At 45.6% G+C, this 27,092-nt stretch overlaps 1 protein-coding gene across 1 annotated transcript; it reads right to left on the bottom strand.

Moving 5' to 3' along the window:
* Positions 1–643: 643 nt before the first annotated feature.
* Positions 644–27,092, bottom strand: CCDC77 (coiled-coil domain containing 77). Its single transcript, XM_052640670.1, has 12 exons — positions 27,052–27,092; positions 23,212–23,264; positions 20,991–21,234; positions 16,884–17,026; positions 10,436–10,532; positions 9,475–9,547; positions 7,937–8,028; positions 6,842–6,990; positions 3,406–3,622; positions 2,054–2,179; positions 1,812–1,964; positions 644–953 (listed from the first exon to the last, which is right to left on the bottom strand). Exons 2-12 carry the CDS (start codon positions 23,247–23,249, stop codon positions 807–809), a joined length of 1,479 nt encoding a protein of 492 aa, XP_052496630.1. The 5' UTR covers positions 23,250–23,264; positions 27,052–27,092; the 3' UTR covers positions 644–806.

The raw sequence follows: 27,092 nt of genomic DNA, 5'->3' as shown, positions 1-27,092 counted from the left end.
GTAAACAGAGTCATCAACAAGTATAAATGTGGTTTTAACAAGAAATTATAGAAAGATCAAATAGAACATTTTCCATTATGTTTTATTGAAAATTAGCTAATTTAAAATATATACATTATTAAAAAAAAAAAACACAACCAAAAACACATAGTACTGGTAAAATACTGAATTTTTCACTCACTCTTCCCAAACTGGCATCTTTATGGTCCCAGATTATTTTGCTTAAGAGGAGGGTCTCTGGTGCCCTCTGGTGCCACTTCTTGAGGCTGCTGTCCAGAAAGGAACACGGGCCCCTCAGCTTAGGGCTGAGAGAATTAAGGCCAGTTCCTGTCTGACTGGCCTGTGTCCTGTGGCCTTTGCCCCCTGCCCAGGAGAAAGGCAATCTTAGCGGGAATCTTAACCTCCTGGGGGAAGTGTTCCTCCCTTAACACTCAGCCAAGCCAACAGCAAAAATAAACACTTCCCTTTTTATCACTGTCTTAAAAACACAAAAACAAACAAACAAAAAAAACCCCCTATCATTATAAACTCCCAAATAATGTGGGAAAATCTCTAAGTAATTCAGGTTGTAATCCAGACCAAAAAAAAAAAAAAAATTAATCAATCAAAAAATCAGTTAACAGGACAGCAAAACCCATAAATCTTAGAATACAAAAAAAAAGTTGATTCTTCCCCTTGTCTTCATAACAACGGACACCACTACTCTGGACAACTCTGCGCCTATGGTTTCTGGGAGTGGATGACCTTCTCCTTGAATTTCAGGAAGCAGACCTACTCCAGACCTGTGCCATTCCTAAAATGTAATATCAGCATAGCCTAAGTTCGTTCTCTAGACCAAACACTTTGGACTTGAGGTTCCTCAGTTCTCCCTGTATCTTGTGTGCCAGTCGATTGCTATCACGAACCTCACACAGAATGGCAAGATCCTGGTTTGCCTGGGCGTTGAGTGTGGCCTAGAGATTCAAAAAAAAGAAGTGATTATGGCAGATGCCAGAGGAGAGAAACGTGGCATGAAGCCCCAGCTATGCCAGCTCCTCTCTCTGATACTCTTAGTTCACAGGGTAGATTCAATGCTTAGTCTGGAGACTCGCCGAGAGAAGGACAATGTAGTTAGGGCTGAAAAGGCTCTAGACCATCACTTCCCCACACGACAGGAGAGGAGCCTGAGTCAGAGGACAACCAACCAGTAACAGTGAGTAAAGAGACCAATACAGACATTATTAGTAAATTTGCCAAAGCATGTAAGGCAGCATCTCTTTGTTTCTGTGTGAACCTGCTTGGCAGTGACTGCTCAGGGCGTGTGGGTGGACAGTCACATCTCTTCCAGACGACACTGGAGGCACCTCAGATTCCACGTGAAGCTGTGCCTCACAGGGAAGAAGTACTTTCTAACCCAGTTACTCACTTTCCCCATTTGTAAAATAGACAGGTTTTTTTTCTTCTTTGGGCCAGGTCATACGGCTTGTGGGATCTTAGTTCCCCGACCAGGGACTGAACCCAGATTCTGGCAGTGAGAACGCCGAGTCCTAACCACAGGAACCCCAGTAACTCCCCACAGACACGGCTCTTTGAACCCACTCCTTGAGTTGGGAGGGATGAATACTTGTGCTGAGCTGAGTTCAGGTGGAAATACTCTGACATCGTCCTCAGTTGCTTCAGTCTGTCTTGTCTTCCTCTGGCACACACTGTTTACACTGACTTCAGCGAGACCAGGAGGATGGTGATGCAGCCCAGCCTCCCTCAGAGGGGCCCTCGTGCCCTGTCTGCTCATCCACACCTCCTCTCCCTCCTGGTAATTCAGGATCAATTACCTTATAAAGTATCTGCTCCACGTCTTTTAGTTTTTGCCGGAGAATCTTAATGTCTGTCTTAAAGCCTTCTACCTCTAAGACACGCCGGGTCTCCAAGGCCTCATAGCGCTTAGTCATGGCCTGCAGGCGTCTCCCCATCTTGCTGGTGCGGTCCTATACCCGGGTTACAGGAAGGCCTCTGTGAGCAGAAGGGGCACCCCTAGCCAGCTGCCCACCCCCCCGACAGGCAGAGAACCCCACACCTTAAAGATCTCTCTCCTTGCTCCTTCCTCCTCACGAATCCGGGCCAGCTCTTCTTCCAGGGAAATGCACTGCTCTTGGTACATGCTGGACAGCCTTCTCTCTTGTATGAGCTTATCCTTTAGGGACTGTGGGTCAGAAGGAGAGAAAAATTCATCTTTGTTCTTTAATTTGGGTAACTCAAATAGCACTGAGGGAAAGAAAGAAAGGATTTCTAGAAGTGCTAAATCAGTGAAGGAACAAGACATCACAGAGAACATCTGAAAACCTACTTCTGGAGGATTCTCTAGCTTTTTTCTTAATGTGTACAGAGTAGGAAATTTGTGTTTTTTTTTCCCTTTATTTTTATTTTTTAGAAAAATTTTAAAATGAAACAAATATTTTTGGCTCTTGGAAGAGTCAGATTTAATAGAGTTTGGAATTGTACCAAATAAGACATTACAACCTATTTGGGGATACACTTAAGTTTTTCTTTAAAAAGAAAGACACATCAATAGCATTTAAAACACATGTTCCACTGAGCAACCAGGATGATCTTGAAAAAGTCCAACCTGGATGTCACTTCCTTCACAGAATCCTTCAAAGACACGACGACGCTCAGAGCTGCGCATCCTCGGCAGGAGCGTGATGGCTGCCCTCCCTCCAGCCCGCGTGCCCACCCCTCACTGCCACATGCTCCCTCACACCTGCTCTCCCCTGCCTGATGCTCTTCCCAGAGGTCTGCCTGGCAAGCTCCATTCTCCAGGTCTCAGCAAAAATGCCAGACTCCAGACAGTGTCCCAGTGCTTCTCAACAAAAGTAGACTTCCAATAGCAACATACAATCTTTACAGAATCCAACTCCATAACACCACTGTTTTTCCCCTCCCTAAATTTAATGTATTTTGGCTGCACCAACTGGCTTGTGGGATCTCAGCTCCCTGACCAGGGAATGAACCTGGGTCACGCAGTGAGAGCCCCAAATCTTAACCACTAGGCTACCAGGGAACTCCCAGGACCACTTTCCTATAACCCATACTTGGTTATTTGTTAATGTTTCTGGTCTTTCTCACCTGTTAGAATGTAAATGGCATGAAGACAGACCTGTCTGCTGCCGTACACTGAGAGCCCCGCCCACTATAGGACTTCAACAAATATCTGTTGAATGAATCTATTGATCAGTCAACACTTTAATGTTCTAAATCCCCAAACACAGTAACAAAGAGATACTCTTTGAGACCTATTTCTTGAGATCGTTGCTACAACAGCTTCCTGGACTGGATCTTATATGACAATGATTAGGTTCTTTGAAATTCTCCAAGTTCTTTCAATAACTCCAGAATAAAAAAAAAATTCTGTAAGATAGAGGAAACTACCTTAATATATTCATTTTGGTTGTGATGACTCTCATGAACTAGCCACATTTTCCCCATTTTCTCTTCTTTCTTCTTACACTGCACCCTGTATTCCTTAATCTTTGACATCAAGTGATCCTTTTCAAGCATCCAGGACTTCTCCTTATTTTGGTTTTCAAATCTGAGTTGCAGAAAGTCTTTGGTGCTCTCGTAGAGCAGCTCCTGGGTGTGGTGGAGACTAGGGAAGAAAGTACAGACGTGGACATGAAGATGCTTCCTTGGTACATGTGACAGTCACTTCAAACACAGCCCCTTTAAAGACTGTGTAACACGTAGATTCTGTAAATACCACCAGCATTTTAAAAACATGCTTCATCTGATCCCTGGCAGTCTTACATGTTTTACTGAACAAAGTATAATGCATCTACATTGGTTCATAGACCGGCCTTTATAGGTATTTTTCTGGGTGCTAATTTCAGGTTATATAGAAGGACTACAGAAATACTAACACACAGCCTAGGGATGGACTTTTCCAAGGCACCAGACTTTACAGTAAGCTAAGTCGTGGGGTTCTGACTGAAGATTAACACAAGTTCTAAACCATCAGCACAGCTTTGCTTCTGCCTGGGCTGAGCTCCCCCGTGAGCTGCTGGGCCAAGCTGCCCAACAGCCGATCCTGTCCTTTTTCTGAGATGGGCTTCCTTGGTGGAGGCGCCTCGACGGCCTTAGCCCACGTGGCCCCTCCACTTCCCGAAACCCCTCAGTGCCTTCACTCTATGCCCTGTGCTGCAGCGCGACACTTCTTATCATCATTTATTTTTGCCGGATGCCACAAGGACCCTCAAGGACAGTACCAGCTTCTAGACATACACAGGTACTAGATAGAGTCCTGCTGAGATTTGGGAATAGACAAACGACGTTTCTGTCTTCAAAAAAAATTTTTTTCTGAAGAGTTAGCAACTCATCAGTTTAACATCAGCAGCTAGAAATATACTGTATCAAATGATCACACAGCTTGCAAAGGGCATTAAATACCATACTGCAGTTTTCCACTGAACACATATGGTGAGATCCACTTAGTTCTTCTCCTGAGTGAGAGAGTACACAGAGAAGGGGACAATGACTACGTAATGTCAGAGGAGAAACCGTCATCTGATGAATACATTCAGGTACGTGTGTGTCTGTCTAAACAGGGAGAGACTGAGTCAGTTCCCACAAGGACCGCTCTTGCTTCCAGCAGGTTATTTTATTCTCTCTGGTGTTATGGCTCAGTTACAAACAGGGGAAGCATGCTCTTGCAAATGTAAAAATGGTCTCAAAGTGACACCTAACAGGCAGCCATTAATGGCCTTGGACTTCCTGCCATTCAACACCCTCAGGATGCCAATCTACTGGAAGGAGCCGATCAAGTGCTCAGATCTGCAGAAGACGCTGAACTAGGAAGGTTATTAATAATCTGACATGTAAAATCATACTTTACTCTGACAATTTAAAAATATTGTTCCCTTCAACAGAATTCAAATCCAATAGAAACGGGAGATGCTATGCTTAAGCACAAAACAGCAAAAATAATGATGTTGGAAGCAGCAGGGCCTGCCAAGGGCCAGGGGCACCTTCTACCTGCACTGGTCAGTGACTTCAACCTGAGTATCATGTCTAGTTTAGTGACCACGCTTTAGAATGGAGGAAGACACACTAAAAAAGTTTGTGAAGCAATAAAAAAACCAACAGGATGAAGATTGCAAGGTGAGAAAGAATATATACACATGCTCCAGGAGATCCTCCCAACCCAGGGATTGAAATTGAACGCACGTCTCCCACATTAGAGGCAGATTCTTTACCATCTGAGCCACCAGGGAAGCCCATATATACACATACACGTGTGTGTGTACATATATATACACATTTTTTTTTTGCCGCACCACATGGCTTATGGAATCCTAGTTCCCCAACCAGGGATTGAAGCTGGGCCCTTGGCAGAGAAAGCTCTGAGTCCTAACCACTGGACCACCAGGGAATTCCTGTGAAAAAATATTTTAAAATGCAGGATATTTAATGCAGGATAGAGAAAGAAAGATAAAGGTCATCAAGTGTTCAAGAATTATGTATTACGCGCCTGTTCTGCACACAGGAAAAGACCCTGGGGAAGAGACATCATTAAAATGGAAGGTAAAAAGGCCCATCACTGAGTCACGCTGGTCATCACGGGCGATGTGGGGAGACGTGTGAGGAAAAGTGCACCCCTCCCTGGGAAGGTCAGAGAAGGGGTGACTGCACAGCGAGGGGCTGCTGCACCGTGAGCGCTGCATGAACCACAGCCTCAGGAGTCCGGCTGAAGAACGAGGTGAGCTACAGCCAGAGGAGCAGAGACTGAGGGCCGAGACTCCCAAGGGCCAAGGCAGCAGGAGACACTCACAGGGAGGAAGCGTGCAGGGCACAAGGGGACCGGCGACAGGAAACCCAGCTTGGTGACAGCAATGATTAAACCAGAACACAGCGTGAGCTGGGAATGAGAGGGCCGAGAACGGACAGGAGAGGCTTCCGGATTCACCAACGATGGGGTTTGGAATCAGAAACTGGAGAGTGGGGAGGTGAAAACGACCCTGAGTGTCCGAACTTGAGAAACTACATGGATGCGATGGCACTGGGCTAAATGGGAAAGAATGGAGCAGCAGGTCTGAGATGGGGAGGGGTGCTTGTCGGGAAAGAGAAAGTTGAGTTTCAGTCGTGGTGAATTTGAGGTTTTCAAACATACTTTATTGAAGATGTCTCTACAGCCCAGCTCTGGTCACTGCAAGTGGACCAACAGCTGAGGGGGTGAAATGGGGAGAACCAAGAAAGACAGGTGCTGCGGGAACCAAGGGAGATGGATTTCAAAGAGGGAGTGGTCAGAGGCCCAGACACACAGAAAGACACGAATGAACTCAGTGATGACTTTAGACAGGGCATGCTAAGCAAAATAGGGAACAAGAGCAGACTGCAGAAAGCTGGGGACAGGCAGGCAGGAATCGGGTAAAAACAGGAGTACACATAGTTTCCATTTTCTGGTGCAGGTTATGTAAAGTCAAACAAGAGAAAAGGACTGTTACGCTGACTTAGATAACCCATCAGTGGAGAGAAGGATATTCCAGGATGGTAAGATCAGACTACAACCCTCAGAGGGGTTGAGGGGAGAGTGTAGAGCCCCCAGTCCTGTAGGAAAAGCATCAGATGAGCACACCAGGGAACTGGGAGAGAGGCGTGGGGTTGGGGGAGATGGGGGTCTGCTGAGACAGTTCCTTCAGCGCCGGGACTCTTGCTGCTACTGGACAGGACTGCCAGCTTGTGGAATCTTAGCTCCCTCACCAGGGATCGAACCTGCGCCCTTGGCAGTGAGTGTGACAGTCCTGACCCCTGGACCTTCTAAACCACCTGGGAGACACCTGAAACCTGTCCAGTGTGGCTCGTGAGTACCCACCTTCTGGTGAGCTCTGTGATTCTGTCCCGGCTTCTCTGCTGATGAACCTGCACTTCCTCGACGTGGATCCGCCTCTCCTCCATGAGCCCTGCCACCTGCTCCCGCGAGAGCCGGGTCTGCTCCTCCAGCTGCGCCTGCAGTGCCTCCACCTGGACAGGCCGGAGGGGCGAGGCGTCCACTCCCGCTCTACTCCTGCTCGCTTCTCGCCTCTAACAGCGAGCCTCTCTCCAAGAAAACAAAAACCCCACAAACAAAAAAAACAGACGTGCAGCAGCAAAACAAAGAGGAGAAAAACCTCGACTGGACTCCTCTTTATGTCCTACACGTGGTCTCAGGCCACACGAGAGCAGACTCTGTCCACACCAAGCAGAGCACCCACGTCACACCAGAAAGGCCGGACAAGCCCGTCTTCCCTCTCCGAGACGCTCACCTTCTCACCATCTCTCTCTCTGGGCTTTTGGGACTGTCTCCCTTTGGGGACTTCCCAGTTGTGTAGAGAAAGACTCGTGTCTTCATTTTTAAATTTAGAAAGTGCAGCAAGATGAGTATAATGTGATTTCCTTGTCTGAGTCAGGCTGTCTTGACCCCACATGGCGACACTGGCCAAAGGTAGAAACTCCATTTACATCAACATGCCCTCTGATAAGGACAGGAACTTGAGCGCCGTTACACGAAAAATCAGGGTTGTAGGTGACATATGATGACCAGATGGTGAGAGGGTGACTCATTACTTTCTTAGACTTTGGAATACATGCACCAGACAAATGGATGTACCCCCAAGGTCACCGTTTTGGGACAGACAGCTGCAGCTCTGCGTGTCCCAGGCCAGCTGCACAGGGAGTTCTGACTGTGACGACTCTGGTGGGAGGGCTCGGCCTATGCGCTGAATGAACTGCAGGTTCACACCAGCACTTCTAGAATGGTGCAGTACAGAGTAATGGTTGTAAAGACAGAACTCTGGGAAATCAGGAAGAACCTCCAATTCCCAATCCCAAGATGCCCAGAGGAGACCCGTGTGCCAGGAGGCATGCGGCACATGCTAATGGGGGCACAGGGCCCGCTCCAGGCCCGTGTGCGGAGCGGCCACGGTCGTACCTGCAGGGCGAGGGTCTGGACGTCTCTCTGATGCAGCCCAGGGCTCACCTCCTTTTCTCTCCCTGCTGATTTCCTCCTGCTGCCTTTAGAATCTAAAACAGAAAACAGTGGAGACCTTCACTTAGCTTTTCTTTGGGCTTTTCAAGCAGCAACATTATCTTTGCAGAGAAGTTTTGGTTTTCTTCACATGGAAGAAAAGGAAAGGAAGAAAAACGACAATGTACAATAACTACAATGCTCAACTGTGCAAACAGGAATCTTTTAACGGAACTCTGTTAGGATGTCACCTGGATCTTTCTGAAGAATAAACTACTAAATTTCCCTTTGGAGTTGTATCGAATTTCTTTGTAAAATCTTATTGAATGAAAAAGGGTAATGAATTACAAAAACTAAATCTAAACATTTTAGTTATGATGTATAACCCAATTTTCAATGGACAAAATGATTTTAAAAACAAGCAACACTAAAACTGCACTAAACATAACCTGATGATTTAGGTGATTCAAGAAGCTTATTTATTCTTTTTATTGAGGTATGGTAATTTATAATATTTGTTTCATGTGTACAACATAGCAATTCAAAAATTTTATAGATTATACTCTGTCTATACTTATTATAAAGTACTGGCTATATTCCCTGTCCTGTACGATGTATCTTTGTAGCTTATTTATTTTATACATAGTAGTTTGTTCCTCTTAATCCTTTACCCTTATTCTGCCCCTTCTCTTCCTTCACCTGCTGGTAACCACTAGTATGTTCTCTGCATCTGCGAGTCTGTTTTTGTTCTATACTCACTAGTTTATTTTTTTAATTCCACATATAAGTGATATCATACAACATTTTTCTGACTTATTTCTTAGCATTATGCCCTCTAAATCCATCCATGTTGCTGCAAATGGCAAGGCTTCATTTTTTTTTAATGCCTGAGTAGTATTCCATTCATCTTTTTTAACCATTCATCTCTTGATGAATACTTCGGCTGCTTCCATATCTTGACTATTATAAATAATATTGCTGTGAATACTGGGGTGCATGTAATTTCGAGTTAGAATTTTTGTTTCCTTTCTATGAGCAGACCTCAAAACTGCTTATCTCCACATGCGTAGTGATGCATTAGCTAGACTTATTGTGGTGAATATTTTGTAGTATATACAAATATCAATTTACTATTTTGCACACTTAAAACTAACGTTATATGTCAATTATATCTCAATTTTTAAAAATTGCGATTTCCATTAATAAAAGAGAAAAGGATAAGGAGACTGAGGGTGAGAGAATAATTAATAGGCTGATTCCACATGTTATCCAAATATATTTTATGACATCACCATAAGCATATTAATTAGATATATTTTTATTCTATTTTATTAAAACATCACAGAAAGGTTTAAAAAAAAAAAGCTCAGTAAGATCTGAGACCACCAGCAGCATGATTATGAATATTTATTATCACCGTATAGTAGGAAAAAATGTCTAATTATTTGCACCATGCTTTTTAATTCTGCATCATTAAGAATTTCTAAAAATACAGTTAGTACCTGCTCTGAGAGCTGAAGACTCATTCTTTTCACGTACTTCTACAGGCTGGACAGTCTTCTGGAGAATGCTGACCTGAAGAAGCAAAGGAAAAAAAAGTGCAGAAATAGTCTTCCTATAAATACAGTATTTCATTTTTTAGCATTAGTTCTGCAGATCAAACATCATTCACAAATTAAACTGGTCAAAACTTATACAATCCTATAAGGACGCCATGCATATGGGAGACCAGAGAAGACAAACTGGATAAAACCCACTAATAAACTGAATACACACTGACTAAAATCAGTGCTGGTGATTTAAATGGAAAAATAAAATTTCAGGGTTATTTGGCAATATCTACCAAAAAAAAGAGAAAGTGGTCTTTGACAAGGTCCTTTAGGAAAGTAACAAACACTGAAGCATGCATATATAGGTATGTATAAAGATGTTCACTGAAGCACTGTTTTATAGAGTGAAAAGTAGCAATCTCAATTATACACATGAATATTTCTATATGAGTAGGGAAAAAGCTTTATCTCTAGGGTACAGAATTATGGGACATTGTCACTTTTCTATTAGATTCCTGAAATCTGTGTTTGTCTTTAACAAAGACCACGTATTACTTTTATAATCGGCGTAAAGGAAGACCTAAAAAGAACCTGGTATTGAAACCTGCTCCCACACTAAGTCTGTCCCTGCTGCGCTCTCTAATCTCATCCAAGGCACCTCCTCCTCTAAGCTTAAGGTTTCCAAATGGCAGAATGGGGTAAACAATGCTACTTTCCAAGGCTTTTGAAGAAAAAGAATAAAATCACAAGCCTGTTTGTAATTGCAGAAAATGCTCTGAAAAAAGCAAACTGAGACCATGGTAGCTAATTCTCCTTTGAGCTTCTTTAGCAAGGATCAAAGTTGTCTGATTATGGACCCCAGCCTGCATTTTGTAAAAGCCTTGTCTACCTTGCTATATAGAGGAGGACTTACTTTGTTGGGAGGCTCCTTATAAAAATAGGTCACTTCTCCAGTGTCTGTTCCCACAAGAGCCAAGAGATTCTGAATCTTCTTCTTGTCTTCTAGCTCCCTGCAATTCTCATAGAGAATAAGCATACATTGTGTCCAGAGTAAGTAAATGTTTGTTTAAAGGATCTCCCTTCTGACGCATTTATTTTTAAAGCAATGATAACCTCAAGTTAAAATTAAATTGAATTACCCTCCTACACTGTTGGTGGGAATGTAAACTGGTGAAGCCACTATGGAGAGCATTATGGAGGTTCCTTAAAGAAACTAAAAATAAAGCTACCATATGACCCTGCAATCCCACTCCTGTGCATATATTCGGAAAAGATGAAAACTATCTAATGCAAAGTGATACATGCACCCCAATGTTCACAGAAACACTATTTACAATAGTCAAGACATGGAAGCAACCTAAGTGTTCACCAGCGGGTGAATGGACAAAGAAGATGTACTATACACACAGGGCTTCCCTGATAGCTCAGTTGGTAAAGAATCCACCTGCAATGTAGGAGACCCCAGTTCGATTCTTGGGTTGGGAAGATCTGCTGGAGAAGGAATAGACTACCCACTCCAGTACTCTTGGGTTTCCCTTGTGGCTTAGCTGGCAAAGATTCTGCCTGCAATGCAGGAGACCTGGGTTTGATCCCTGGGTTGGCAAGATCACCCGGAGAAGGGACTACTCCAGTAATATACTCCAGAATACTCCAGTATTCTGGCCTGGAGAATTCCATGGACTGTAGACCATGGGGTTGCAAAGAGTCAGACCTGACTGAGTGACTTTCACTTCACTTTACTTCACTACACACACACAGTGGGATGTTACTGTCATAAAGAAAGAATGAAATAATGCTATTTGTGGCAACATGGATCGACCTAGAGATCATTACACTAAGTAAAGTCACACAAAGACAAATATCATGGTATCACTCATGTGTAGAATCTAAAAAAATAGTTTATAAATAAATAAGTTTAAATAAATAAAAAAATAAGTTTATAAATAAACTTATTTACAAAACAGAAACAGACTAATAGATGTAGAAAAAAACTTATGGTTACCAAAGGGGAAGGGGAGGGATAAACTGGGAGTTTGGATTAACATGTACACACCACTAGATATAAAGTAGATGGTCCTACTGTATGTACAGGAAACTCTACTCAATATCCTGTAATAACTTACCTGGGGAAAAAATCTGAAAAGTAAATATATTTGTATACATATATGTATATTTATAGGTATATACACATACCTATGCATAACTGAATCACTTTGCTGTACGCCTGAAACACTGAAAATCAAAAATGTCAACAGAGAGGAGAGAGCATCAGCAATAGGCTCCAAAAAATTAACTAAACTAAATTAAATAGGATTTATCTAGACTTCAGCTCTAATTTTAAGAGCATCAGGTATTTAGATTCAGGAATTCAGAGAACCCAGCAGGAAATAACCTCAATCAGTTGGCTGACGAGCGTGAAGGCAGACACCACGGTGTACTGTTCAAATCTGCCTCTTCAGCTACGTGGGAGCTGACAGTTCACAGCTGGATCTCTTTCCAGGCCCGCTCTGAGTCCAGGCAGCCTGTCTCACCAACTGTCTGCTCAAGGAGCAGCCTGCACCTGGGGCCTGGCTACTGAGGGGTGCGAAGCCCAGTCCTCTCACCTCGCTTCAGGATCTGAGGACCACCCTAGAAGGGCACCTGGTGGCAGGGGCTGAGGCCTGCTGTCACTGAATCACCACTTAGCCTCTGCCCACTCAGACTCTCCCGAGTGCCCCCTGGTGGTTTACTCCTGAGCACACTCCCCGCAAACCTCCTGCAAGCAAATCTCCATTGCGGAGTTCATTTTCCAGGAAACTAACCCCAGACAGTTGATACCACAAATGGACCAAGGAAGCAAACTTTAAGAGAGATGTCAGGGACTTCCCTGCTGGTCCAGTGGTTAAGACTTTGCCTTCCAATGCAAGGGGAGCAGGTTTGATCCCTGGTCAGGAAGCTAAATCCCACATACTTTGCAGCCAAAACACTAAAACATAAAGCAGAAGAAATATTGTAACATGTTATAAATTCAATAAAGGCTTTATTAAAAAATCTTTAAAAAACACAGTGAGATTTCAGAGCCTGGGATATGCAGACCTGTTACAGGGTTCTTAGGAGCAAGAAAGGTGAGTGGTCAACAGGGGAGAGCCCAAACAATCAAATAAAAGTAAAGGCAGGAGGAGGGTTGGGCTGCATTCTATACAAACTCACAATCTCTGCCCCATTTCCCACACCCCAGCCAGCTGTCAAGACTACTAAATAAGAAGCTGACTCTCTGAGAGGTAAGACCTGGTGAGGCCTCAGCCAGGGTCCATGGTCACGATCACTCAGCCCTTCCTCCAAGGGCCCGCGGCCGTTTATTCCAGTAACTGTGCACCGTGGGGAAGCGCTGCTGGACAGTCTGAGCTGACTTTGACACCTAGTGAAATCAAGCGTTATCTGGGGCATACAGGAACCAGGTAATAAACAGAATTTTGGTTCCGGTCCAGCTCAAAGTGGGTCCACTGGATCCAAACCCAGTCAGGGGTCATTTCCCCATCTGCAGATGTATAACTGAAATGAACATAATTGACAAGTGGCAAAATCTCCAAATTGTTTTCTTGGTTTCTGTGTTAAAGCAAGTGGAAGCCTCTGAAACTGCCTCTCCGCACCCCAACTACAATGGTATGGGTGAGGGTCCCCATCAAATCCCCATTAATTCACAAGTATGATCCTGCAAAACCAGACAGGCAACAACGCACTGCTACCAAGTAGGTGCAAGTCTGTGACTGTGCCAGCTGCAGTAGCGTTTTTGCTAGAGCAGAGAGCCTGGTCTTAGGTACACAGCGTGTGGCTATGGTTAAGCAAATGTGCTTGCTTCCACGAGCAACAGGACCAGAGCAGTTCTCGTTCAGGTGACGTGAACAAGAGGATACTTCTACAGGCTTTCTGAGAACCGTTAGCTCTTCTGTTCAATATCAAGTTTGTCCAAAGGGACCTGGATCTGTTCACTACTGAGCTATCAAGTTCAATCATATGGGACAAACAAGAAGTTCAAGTGGGTTAGAACCCTTAAGTGTACTCCAAAGGGTCGGAGGTAAACCCTACATAGCTCGTCAGCGAAGTTTCAGGGGTCTGATCGAGGCATGCCAGGCCACTCCCTTCAAAATGAAGGACAGATTATTGTACCTCATGCCTACCACCACCAAGGACTCATAATGCCAGAGGAACTGCTCAGTGTCTGAAGGCAACATGTCCTTTCTCTGGAACACTGCGCTGACCCATGTAACAGGTGACATGGAAGGTGACAAGGAACACTGCGCTGACGCTTCTAACAGGTGTTGTGGAAGGTGACACAGGACACTGCGCTGACCCATGTAACAGGTGTCGTGGAGGTGACACGGGACACTGCGCTGATGCTTGTAACAGGTGACATGGAAGGTGACAAGGAACATTGCGCTGACCCGTGTAACAGGTGCCGTGGAAGGTGACACAGGACACTGAGCTGACCCGTGTAACAGGTGATGTGGAAGGTGACATGGGACACTGCGCTGACCCGTGGAGCAGGTGTCGTGGAAGGTGACACGGGACACTGTGCAGACCTGTGTAACAGGTGTCGTGGAAGGTGACACGGGACATTGCGCTGACCCGTGTAACAGGTGCCGTGGAAGGTGACACAGGACACTGCGCTGACCTGTGTAGCAGGTGATGTGGAAGGTGACACAGCATCGACCTGTGTAGCAGGTGACATGGAAGGTGCCACGGGACACTGTGCTGACCTGTGTAACAGGTGTCATGGAAGGTGACACGGGACACTGCGCTGACCCGTGGAGCAGGTGTCGTGGAAGGTGACACGGCACTGACCTGTGTAGCAGGTGACATGGAAGGTGCCATGGGACACTGTGCTGACCTGTGTAACAGGTGTCATGGAAGGTGACACGGGACACTGCGCTGACCCGTGGAGCAGGTGTCGTGGAAGGTGACACGGGACACTGCACTGACCCGTGGAGCAGGTGTCGTGGAAGGTGACACGGGACACTGCGCTGACCTGTGTATCAGGTGCTGTAGAAGGTGACACGGCGCTGACCTGTGTAACGTGACGTGGAAGGTGACACGGCGCTGACCTGTGTAGCTGGTGTCATGGAAGGTGACACGGGACACTGCGCTGACCTGTGTAACAGGTGTCGTAGCAGGTGACACGGGACACTGCACTGACCCATGTAACAGGTGTCGTGGAAGGTGCCACGGGACACTGCACTGACCCGTGTAACAGGTGCCGTGGAAGGTGACACGGCACTGACCTGTGTAGCAGGTGACATGGAAGGTGCCACGGGACACTGTGCTGACCTGTGTAACAGGTGCCATGGAAGGTGACATGGGACACTGTGCTGACCCGTGTAACAGGTGCCGTGGAAGGTGACACGGGACACTGCGCTGACCCATGTAACAGGTGTTGTGGAAGGTGACCTTTCCTCATGGCCCAGAACTGAAAGGAAGTGCTGCATTAGGTCAAGGCTGAAACTATTAAGGAGATTGACCCAGGAATCAAAAACCTCCCAACAAAGAAACACCCTGGACCTGATGGCTTCCGTGGTGAATTCCACTGAACACTTAAAGCAGGACTAACAGCAATCATCCTCAAACTTTTCCAAAAACTGAAGAGGAAGCAACAGTTATTTTCACTTTCTATGAGGCCAGCACTCCCCTGACACAAAAGCTGGACGGACACTACACGAAAACCACTACAGACCTTACAGACATCGATACAAAAATCCTCCACAGAACATTAACAAACCTGCATTCAGCAGCATATTAAAAGGATATGCCACAATTAAGCGGAATTTATTCCTGGAATACAAGCAAGGTTCAACATATGAAAGCTGATCAAAGTAATACATCACACTGACATAATGAAGGAGGAAAACACACAATCATCACCTGATACAGAAAAAGCATCTGACAACATTCAACACCTTTTTTAGATAAAAACACTCAACAAATTAAGAAGAGCAGGAAACAACCTCTGCACAATAAAAGCCACAAATGAAAAACCCACAGCTAAAGTCACACTCAATGGTGAAAACCTGCAAATTCTCTACTAAGATCAAGAACAAGACAAGGCTGCCCATTGTGCAACTTCTATTTAACTTAGTACTGAAGTCCTAGCCAGACCAAGTAGGCAAGAAAAAGAAAAGACACTCAAGTTGGAAAGCAAGAAATAAAATAATCCTTATTCACAGATGACATGATCTTATACTCAGAAAACCCTGAGGGTGCCACAAAATTTTTTTTTTTAAATTTGAAAAATTGTTAGGACTAGTAAAGGAATTCAGCAAAGGAGCATAACAGAAATCCAACATGCATTTCTATACACTGACTGAAAAATCTGAAAAGAAAATTAGGAAAAGAATTTGATGCTCAACAGCATCAAAAAGAATATTCAGGAATTAACCAAGGAAAGGAAAGACTTGTATACTGAAAACACTCCTGAAAGAAATTAAAGATGAAATAAACAAATGGAAAGATATCCTGTGTCCATGGATTGGAAGACATAATATTAAGATGTCAACATTTCTCAGAGCAATCTACAGATTTCATGCAAGTCCTATAAAAATCCTCTGTGTGGGATGATGAGAACGTTCTGGAGATGGACAGTGGTGTGGCTGCATGATGACATGAGTGCACGTCACAATACTGAACTATACACTTAAAAATGATTAAAAGAGTAAATTTTAAGTTAAGTGTATTTTACCAGAATTAAAAAGAACTGCACTGTAGTGGGTGTCCCGGCACACTGCTCAGATGCCCGTCACACTGCTCAGATGCCCGTCACCCAGGGGCTTGGTCCTTCTCCAGCAACTGCCCTGTGCTGAAGGGGGCTGCCTCTCCCAAGTTTATATCCCTCCCTGGTGGGAGCTGCGTCCAATGACGGATCACTCCCTGTGGGGCTGACTAAGACCTCTGTCCCTTGGTGGACTCTGGTGGTGGTGGTTTAGTCACTTAGTTGTGTCAACTCTTGCAAACCCATGGACTGTAGCCCGCCATGCTCCACTGTTCATGGCATTTCCCAGGCAAGAATACTGGAGTGGGTTGCCGTTTTCTTCTCCAGGGGATCTTCCCAACCCAGAGATCAAAACTGTGTCTCCTGCACTAGGTGGATGCTTTACCACTGAACCACCAGGAAGTCCTTGGTCGACTCCATCGTAATTCAAATTCTCCCTCAACCCTAATCTGCTCAGAGCTGCTCCCCTTAAGAGTCTCCCTACTGACCATGGTGCAGGCAAACCCCTATCTCAGAGCCTGCTCCCTGGGAACGCGGCCAAGAGGAGGACCATGAAGAAATGCATCTCGTTCCATGCGGTTTAGAAACATGCCCCTGGCGTCTCCTTCCCCGCCGTTAGTACCTGATTCTTAGGCGGTCATTTTCTGAGTAGAGGCGTAGGACGTGCTCTCGCTCCTGGAAGAGGAAGACCTGCATGTCACTCAGAGCTTTCTGCAGCTCAGCAATCTCTTCCTCCCGCTGCTGCAAATCCCATTCCAGTTTATGCTGGTGGGGAAAAAAAAAGGCAGCTGACAAGATTTTGGGCTTCAGAGGAGCAGCTCTTATTGCATGCAGTGGCATCAGTTCATGTAGAAATATCACAAAGTGGACAGTTTCAGCAATGCAGGCTCCAAACGACCACAGGCTGTGTACAGACGAGTTTAAACCCACAAGGTGAATGACATCAGAGCTCTCGCATCACCTCCTCTTATAGACGAGAGAACCCAGGACACCACATGATCCACCTGCTCTAGTCACTCCTTTTTTTGGCTACAACGTGCAGCTTGCAGGATCTCAGTCTGCTGACCAGGGATCGAACCAGTGCCCCCTGCAGTGGAAGCTCGAAGTTCTAACCACTGGAACACCAGGGAATTCCCAAGTCACACTTTAATGCTTTTTATGTAATACGCATTATAAAACTCTGGAAAACAAAGATGAAAGGTGTGACTCCTGCTTACAGAGCAGGAGGAACTGTGTGGGGAGACAGACATGCAAATAATTAAAATGAAAGAATGACTGAATGGAGCACACATGGGGGAAGGGTAAGCTGGCACAGGAAGAATCTCTGAGAGCTGCTGGGGGATCAGAGACCACCAGAGAGCTGAAGCTTGAGAGGAAGACAGGTGGAGGAAGGCAGTGCTCTCGGGAAAGAGCTGGAAATGCAAGGACCTCAGTATCACTGATGGCTCAAACAGTAAAGAACCTGCCTGCAATACAGGAGACCCGGGTTTGATCTCTACGTTGGGAAAATCCCCTGGAGAAGGGAACAGCTACCTACTCCATCATTCTTAAAAACAGGCTTTCCTGGTCGTTCATATGGTAAAGAATCTGACTCCAATGCGGGAGATCTAGGTTTGATCCCTGGGTCAGGAAGATCCCCTGGAGAAGGGAATGGCAACCCACTCCAGCATTCTTGCCTGGAGAATCCCATGGACAGAGGAGCCTGGTGGGCTACAGTGCATGGAGTCGCAGAGTCAGACACGACTGAGGGACTAACACACAGCATCACTGGAGCGGAAAGTGAGAGGTCGATGGAGCAGTGTGACCCGAGGGGCTGGATCCTAGGAGCTGTTCAGGATGAACAGGAGTTTGAGAGTGTGGCATGAGAGTCTGAGATGAAACAGGAGCTTGGACAGTGTGGCAGCAACGATGACGAGGTGGCTGGAAGGGACTGAGCAATATCTGGGAGGCAGGATTAGCGGGTGTCAGCAAGTGACTGGAGGGAGGCTGGGCAGAACCACAGGCACTGGCACCATCACGAAGAAGAAAGAAGCATTAAGAGACAGGAGTGGAGGGAGGGGTGGCAGGGGTCTACGTGCACGCATAGGCGGGGGAAGGGGGCTCCTGAATTCAGATATGGACACAGCACCATGGAGCTCAGCAGGAGGAGGAGCCAGCCCTAGATACCTCGGTGTCATCGTCCCATTGAAAGAGGAAACAGACAGAACAGGCTCCATCCTAAAAGCAGGACTCCATCTGGGGCTGGACTGTGGACTTTGAGCTATATGCCCAGTATCTATGGAAACAACATACCAACTGGAAAACCAGACCCCCCAGATGGAAAAGCCCCAGGGCTTTTACGGCTAGTACCCAGACTCTTCGTGGCCTAAAAGAATACCCTAATTATCTGTGCAACCAAACAGAATCATAAATTCTATTATGCTTATTGGGGTATGACCACAGGCCTATTGATAATTGTCTACTGTTAACTACCTAGGCTTAAGGCATAAGAATCACAGGTTAACTTTGATTATATCTTTCTTTTGTTCAGACTAGCTTCAGAGAATTTGGGGAGGGGCGTTTGAGCACATACACTTAGGGTATATAAAGTTTTCACAAAACTCGTCGGGGTCCTTGGCTAAGAGGAGACTCTGCCTCGGGCCCGCCGGTGTAATAAACTGCACTCCACTCTCTGCATTGTCCTTCTGAGCGAGTTTGTTTCCCAGAACGCATGGCTACAACACTAGGCAGGAGGACAACACGTGGACAAAATGAGATCACTTACGGTAGAATCACAAGAACTTTGACATTTAAGGCTAAGGAAGGAGAGGCTATTCTTGCCTTCTGAGGGCCTATACTTATCTGTGGAGTTTCCCTCTAAATAAAACTACCTCTTGAGTCTCATTTTGTCTCTCACTGAATTTTTCTGCAATCAGACACCAAGAACCTGAATTTTTCTAAGCCCTGAGACCAGAGACCAAAACCCCCTCCGGGTGGGAGAAGTTAGCAGTTAATGTATTGTATGCTAACAGTATGCTGCCCACAAGAACACAGACCCCAGACAGGTTGGAACTAGTAGGGGGATGCTGCTGACTCCTGATGACCTCACCGCCAGCCAATCAGATGAATGTCCATGAGCTGGCCACGCCTTCTCTGAACCATTATGATATAACTTCTCACTATCTTCTCCACAAGGACAGTTTTGAGGGCACTTCCTCTCCCCCACCCCCGCCCCCGCCCACCGCCACCTACAAAAAGAAAAGAATTAGGAAAGAAAGTTGTTAATGAAGACTGAGAACTGGTAAGAGAGGTGAGCCAGACACTGGGAAAGAAAAACGACTCTGGAATCAAGACGGAAGCAGACCTCTCAGAGAAGGGCAACAGGGAACAAAGTGCAGAGGTCACAGAGAGGTCACTGAGGCAATAGGTTCTGGAGCCATGGGAGGAGCAGCTGAGGACCGGACCCAGCTGCAGTCAAGGAGTCACTGAGCAGGTGACCGAGTCAAACTATTCTGGAAGGCTGACTGGGAAAGAAAGCCACCCCTGCCCCCAGAGAAGAGTTAGGGAAGCTTGGCTAGAGGGGGGCCTTTCTCTTTCACTGGGAAAGACATGAGTCTACCTGTATACTGAGGAGGAAAAGCCAATGTCAAGAAGAGGTTAAAGACAGAAGACAAAGGGGAGGTCCCTGGTGGCCCAGTGGTTAGGATTTGGGGCTTTCACAGCCACGGCCTGGGTTTAATTCCTGGTTACAAAACTGAGATCCTGCAAGCTGCGTGGCATGGACAAAACAGAAACTGCTGATCTGTTCAGCCTCACAGTGCTCCCTGGAGCAGTGACGAGGAGGGGACGGATACGGGTGCAGGTGACTCAGCGTGGTCAGGCGGAAAGTGAGGTTGCCAGAGGAGAGAGGGGCCTGTGGGCCAAAGGGGAGCAGGGAAGGCAGGGCCTGGGCCTGGAGGGGTGGGGGCCAGAACCGGGAGTATACCACCGGGGGGTAAAACTTCCATGTGGTGTCTGAGGACACCATGATTTGTTTCCTGTGAATTTATCTTGCAATGACTTTTCTAGGAAGGTGGTTCTCAACTGGGTGGTGGGGGAGGTGGGGTTTGCCTAAGCCCCCAGGAGAACGCTAGTGATGTCTGGGGGCATTGCTGACTGTCACCACTTGGGGGTGGGGGCTACTGGTATCCAGCGAGCAGAGGCCAGGGATGCTGGTACACGTCCTTTGTGCACAGGACATTCTGTATGACAAGAACTGGCCAGCCCTCACCGTGGATAAGGCCATGGTCGAGAGGCCCTGATCCAGGACAAAGGTGGTGGACAGGGTAAGCCACAGGGCGAGCTGCTGCCAGCAAGGGGCACAGACCAGCAGGGCCACATGCAGGCAGTGCAGCGACTCCTAGAGTGAAGCCAAGAGGGTGTTATTTGGAGAGGGACAGGGCGGCCAGAAGCTGACACACAGCACTTAGTAAACTGAGAAGTCAGGGAGTTGTGGAGGCGACACTGGAGCCAAGTCAGGCGTGAGGGGGAGAAAGAATCAGAGGCACAAGAAGGCTGAGAGGAAGAGACAGAGCAGTCTGGAGCATCCTGGTCCAGCGAGGCACTCGGGAGGAGGGCAGCTCAGCAAGGTGGGCGGGACCTACAGAGAACACGGACTCGTGTGCTCGGACGCCAGCTGGCACTCGCGGGTGTTCCCAGCACTGGACGGGCTCACTCAGACTCCACGACGGCCACACCAGGTCCTCCTTACCTGCCCCTCGCATGCCTCCCTGTACAGCTCCAGCTTCTTCAACAACTCCTCGTTCTCTGCCTCACACTCAGACATCTTCTTCTGATAATACTCCAGAAGCTCCTGAGAAGGGCAGAGGACAGCCAGGCGATCCTCCACGGAAGGTAGGGGAGTCGACTGTACAGAATCGGAGAAGGACACACCCTTCCACCTGGTGGGGCTGCTGAAGCTGCCAGCAGCCTCATGCTTGTGGACAGCTGCAGGCCTGTGTGAGACAGGGAAGGACACATTCTTAAAAGTGAACGTCTATGAGATGTTACAATTCCTCAAATTAAAAATAAGGCTTGCTGCTGCTGCTAAGTCGCTTCAGTCATGTCTGACTCTGTGAGACCCCATAGACCAGGCTCCCCCGTCCCTGGGATTCTCCAGGCAAGAACACTGGAGTGGGTGGCCATTTCCTTCTCCAATGCATGAAAGTGAAAAGTGAAAGTGAAGTCGCTCAGTCGTGTCTGACTCTTAGCAACCCCGTGGCCTGCAGCCTACCAGGCTCCTGCGCCCATGGGATTTTCCAGGCGAAGAGTACTGGAGTGGGGTGCCATTATGTGCTCATAATGAAGGTGCTCACAAACCTGAGAGTTTGATGTTACAGGTTTGTGAATAATCAATCTTATGAACTGCTCTCCAGGTAATAAAGGCTTAAAGCTGGATTCAAAATACAAGTTAGACAATAAAAAGAGTTCATTTAAAAGAAAAAAAGGAATATCAACTAAGTAAGGCCAGAGAGTGACAGTCAGAAAATTTGATACTATTAAGAATATAGCAACAGGAACACTTATATGCTGTTGGTGGAGTGTAATTTGGTTAAACTACAGAAAGTAAATTGGTTAAATCTAGTAAAATGCAATTCTCTTGTCTACACATACATATAATGACATACACAAAAATGTTCACAGAAACATTATTTGTGATAACAAAAACAGTAAACTTTCCAAATTTCTGTTCAACAGGATAATGGATAAACAGCGGTGTATTCAGACAATGCAATATTTTCAAAGTTACAGAAAACATGAATTAGAGATACCTGTATGACTGAGAGAATCATCTGAATAATATTAAATGGGAAAATGCATGTAGATGCATATACAGAAGATATTACCATTCATTTATAATCAGAACTTGATAAATGAAAGTTTACCTTAAGGGACAGACATATACATGGATCAAGATTCAGGATTAGAAAACAGAGCCTTGGGACTTCCCTGGTGATCCAGTGGCTAAAAGTCCAAGCTCCAAATCAGGGGGCATGAGTTTGACCCCTGGTCAGGGAACTAGATCCCACATACAGCAACTCAGAGTTTGCATGCCGCAACTAAGACCCAGTGCAGCCAAAAAATAAATATTTTTTAAAAACTAAAAAAAAATAAAGCCTCATCAATAATCACACAACCAATCAGATCCCAATGTCTGGCATCAGAGACTTGAATTACACAGACCAAAACCAGCCAAGACCAAACGCTAGATCGGAGGGTTTTTTGGTTTGTTCGCTTCCAGCAAACAAGAGACAATGAAAGTTACAGAAAACAAATGACGCAGAAGCAGAGAAACTCTCATGTGAGAATTAATTCACTTTAGCTAACTGCCTGCAGTTTACAACAAAATGGACCACAGAGCAGAGAAACTTTATATCAGAGTTTACACAAGCCCAGAGTTGTAGTTAATGAAAATTACGGGCAGCACTTTTAATAGATGAGCATCACGAAAAAAATACTACTTTATAAATCATTAAAAGCTCATGACAGAACTACTACTGAGTTTCATGTTTTAAAAAGCTGTTGCCTTCTGACACCTCTGGGAAATAGGTTAATGGATAAAACTAACTAAAGGGTGTTTCTTAAGTTCTACAAACAGGAGTGTGTTGATGATGAGGAGGGCAGTGAAGAGGAGGTGTCAGGCAGGCTGACCGAGAGCCAGAGTCCAGTCTCCTGTTTCTGTCTGTTGCTTGTTTCCCCTGTAATTGAGGCCCACTCAAACTGCCTGGATTCTGGTATTAACATTTACCATGTCCTAGTTTTTAATCTAAATTCCACATAACAAGAATAGAGAAGTGAGGTTTAACATAGTTCAAATCCAGAGTTGGGAAGTTCTCTTCCAAAACCCTTCTAGTTCCTCAGCCAGTGGGCACTGAGGTGCCAGAAGACTAGGTTCTTTATTTCAACAATTCAAAAATAAGCAAATGTCTTACTTTCTGCAGACAGGGGACTGCGACGGGGTAAAGTTCATGCTGTCCTTTCACACCTGTCAAATACACAAAAGATCCAGAACAAGGGATCAGGAACAGAAAAAACAGTACAGGATGTGCAAACCAGTCCACCCAACATCATCAGAATGTGATGGTTTAGAATGCAGTATTATTGGGGCAGTTCCAAATCATGGGATTTTATTCAGGCATTCTTCCTCATCATTGTTTTTAAATACAATCAGACTGACATTTAACATTTCAATGGCAAGCACACAAAAGAAAAGCCCTAGTATGAAAGTTTTCTGCAATGAATTTACATGCAAAACAAATTGACAATTCTGTGAAATAATAGCAGAGGGAGATACAGAAAACTTTGTAATAACCAAGAGAAATTAAGTGGAAATTCAGGCAGAGGACTCAACATGCTAAATTTCTGATGTTATCTTTATTTGGCGTGCTGCATCTATTGTTTTATCTTTAAAAAGATCATGCACAACTTCCATTTCAATTGAGAATACCGATCAAACTTAATTGGATAATTACAATACTGGGATGGTTTCTGCCATACATCAACATGAATCAGCCATAGGTATACATGTGTCCCCCTAATCCTGAACCCCCTCTCACCTCCCTCCCCACCCCGTCCCTCTAGGTTGTCCCAGAGTACCGGTTTTGGGTGCCCTGCTTCACGCACGGAACTCGCACAGGTCATCTATTTTACATACGGTAATATATATGTCTCAGTTATTCTCTCAAATCATCCCCCCCTCGCCTTCTCCCACGGAGCCCAAAGTGTATTCTTTATGCCTGTGTCTCCTTCGCTGTCCTGCGTGTAGGACTGTCGGTACCATCTTTCTACACAGATTAATCTCGTCACCACAATTTCCAGGAAGATAAACTCCACTGTCAAAGAGGGAATACCATGTTATGTGAAGGAGAGACGGGGAAAGGGAAGATGGGGAGATGGGGCATGGGAGGGGTTCTTCGTAAACTTGGCTTTGGGGAAAGCTTTCTAGTCAAGCCTGCTGTCACTCCACTGTGACTGTGAGCAGGCGAGAGGTGACGTAACAGTCTATCCCAGTACTCTTTCTGCTTGGTAAATGTCTGCCTACAATCTTCAGTCCCTTGGGAGGAATTCTCTGAAAAGGAGTGAAAGCACGCACCACTTTGGTTAATTCCAGGTGTCATTTTCCTGCTCACAACCCCGTGTTCTCCCCCTCCTCCCCCCACCTCCTTCAGCTTTCCTGCACTTGGCCTCCAGGACACCACGTGCTCCTCATTTCCCTCTCTCCTCACTGGCCACTGATCTTCAGTCCCTTCTAGTTCTCATCTCATCCTTACTGCCTTGGTGACCTCATGAAGCCTTGTGGCTTTAAATAGCAGGAACACACCAGCGGTTCTCAAATGTAGCCTCCATTCCTGAGCGCTCTCGAGAGACTCATGAGCTCTGCCTGAGCAGGTCTCTCAAGCTTAACATGTCCCAAACTGAGCCCCCCAACACAGACCTCCCACCACCAAACCTGCCCTCTCAGGAGGTATGATCCACATTCCAAAGAATTCACTCATTTCAATGTATAGCTCAATGAGTTTAGTAGTCACAGACATGTGCAACCATCACCATCAGCAGCTTTAGAACATCTTCAGCACTTCAAGAAGAAACCCAGGTAACCTTCAGCTCTCCCCTACGTTCCACTCCACTGCAGCCCTAAGCAAGCACCAATCTACTTCCTGTCTCCACATAGCTTCCTGTTCTGGACTTGCGTGTCCATGGAATCATATGGTATGTAGTCTTTCTGACTAGCTTCTTTTATTTCGCCTAATGTTTTTAAGGCTCCTCTATGTTGCAACACTCCATTCCTGTCTTATGTATCTGGGTAGCATCTGAAATGCCACTGTCCTCAAATCAGTGAAGAGCAAGTGGAGCTTTCTAAGAACTTCTAACAACCTGCAACCTCTCACCTCCCTCTCTTCCTTCCTCCTTTCTGACCTAGTGTACATCTACAAAAAGTTGTCTACACTCATGTCTCATTCAGCTTTATAACCTCACCTCTGCTATGATATCTGAACTGAAGTGGCCCTTCTTCATCAGCAGACATCCACATTCATAAGTCCAGTCATTCTTTCGCTTCCGTCCTTCTCCATTCAGCAAGTGCCCTGACTGCGTGCCTGACAATGTTAACCTCCTTTTTAAAATATTGCTTTGTGGTGGAGAGCACAGGCTCTGAAATCAAGCAGACTTGGGTTTGAGCCAAAGTTCTGTCCCCTATTAGCTGTGTGGCCTTGAGGAAGTTTTTACTTAACCTCTTTAAACTTCAGTTACTCATTAGAAAATTGGGATAATGATAGCATGTATGTCACAGGCTGGTGTAAGGATTAAATGAATAAAAGAGCAGAGCACATGTCCAGCACATTAAAGCACTCAATAAATGCAGACAATTACTATTTTCACTGAAAATTTTACTCCCTTGGTTCAAAAAGTTTTGTCTTCAACTTTCTTTACTACTTCCTCTCTCCATTTCTTTGGGAACATTATTCCCACTTCTTTTCTGATGATTACCTAACACGACCTGGAAAAGAGTAACTTACAATGACTTCTAGAATGAATAAATGAGATCTTTCAATTTCCTGACTTGAATTTCCAATTATGTAACATTTTCATCTATATATGTCCCACTGGAGCTTGAAATGTTTAACTTAGAAAAAATCAGAATGAAGCAGCTCACTCCTGGGTCATGAACCCAGAAGTGTGGTCATAACTGACCAATGAAATTCCTTAATATTAAAAAAAAATCATTTAAGCCACATATTTCTTAGCATCTTAAAGCTAATGCTTCCCAAACCAAATACATCATCTTTGTCACCCAAACATGCTCCTTCTAACTTTCCTATTTCAGTTACCAATTCAACATCTTTCAAGTAACCTGGATTTGAAAATTTAATCATTTCATTACTCCTTCTCTTGACCCTCTTCTGACAACATGTGTTATTTAGGGATTCTCCATGTCTTCTTACCTAACCTACTACAATGACTTAACTGTTCTACCCAACCCCCAACCCGACTAAAAAGCCGTTAAGATTCATCGGTGTTTCTCATAGTCTAATGCTCTAAATCAAACTCTGCCTAGCCCTCAAGGCTTTTAAATGTACGGCCCAAACCTACCTCTCCCGCCTTGTTTTCCTCCACTCCCCTAATGTACTCCAGCGTCCATGTCTTTGTTCAGGAGCTTCCCTCCACTCGTAATCTCACTTAATGAAATCAATCTGCACACGATAAACTCAAGTGCCGCCTCCTCCATCTCTTTCCTGAGTCAATCCATCCCAAAGGAACTAGCTGCAGATGAAGCGCACTTGTAATTCTCTAAGAGGGGACGCAATAGAGTTCTCTGGGGCTCCCAACTCTCCCACGACCGTGTGTACTACCTGCAGATGGGAGCATCGTCCTGTCTCCTGAAAGAACTTGGCCCTTCCCTTGTTTATAACACAAATTACAGCGTTTCAGCCAGCTTCTACCCATTCCTATGATATCTTTATTTGGGTTTACAATTTCTATTGCTTGTCTACTTACAACTAAAATCTGTTCAGCACTTGGACATCTATTACTTTAACCCCACAACTCTGTGAAGGATCTTATCCCTCAACTTCACAAATGAGGAACGTGAGGCTGAGCCCGGCGGGGACGATGAGGGAACTCCAGGAGCTTACATTCCGTACTCCTTTCTCCACTTCGTCCCTTCCCTCCGCACTGCTCACACAGTTAGTACCCCCGCCCCGGGCACAGTCCCTCTTTTCTTCCCCAGACCCCTTCTCTGACCTCCCACTCCTGGAACCCGGAACTCTACTCACCCTGTCTGGAGCTGCAGACACCAAGAGCCCAACAGAAAAAC

This window comes from Budorcas taxicolor, chromosome 5 (assembly GCF_023091745.1).
Source record: "Budorcas taxicolor isolate Tak-1 chromosome 5, Takin1.1, whole genome shotgun sequence".
NCBI classification, from domain to species: domain Eukaryota; kingdom Metazoa; phylum Chordata; class Mammalia; order Artiodactyla; family Bovidae; genus Budorcas; species Budorcas taxicolor.
This window is presented reverse-complemented; position numbering and strand designations above follow the sequence as displayed.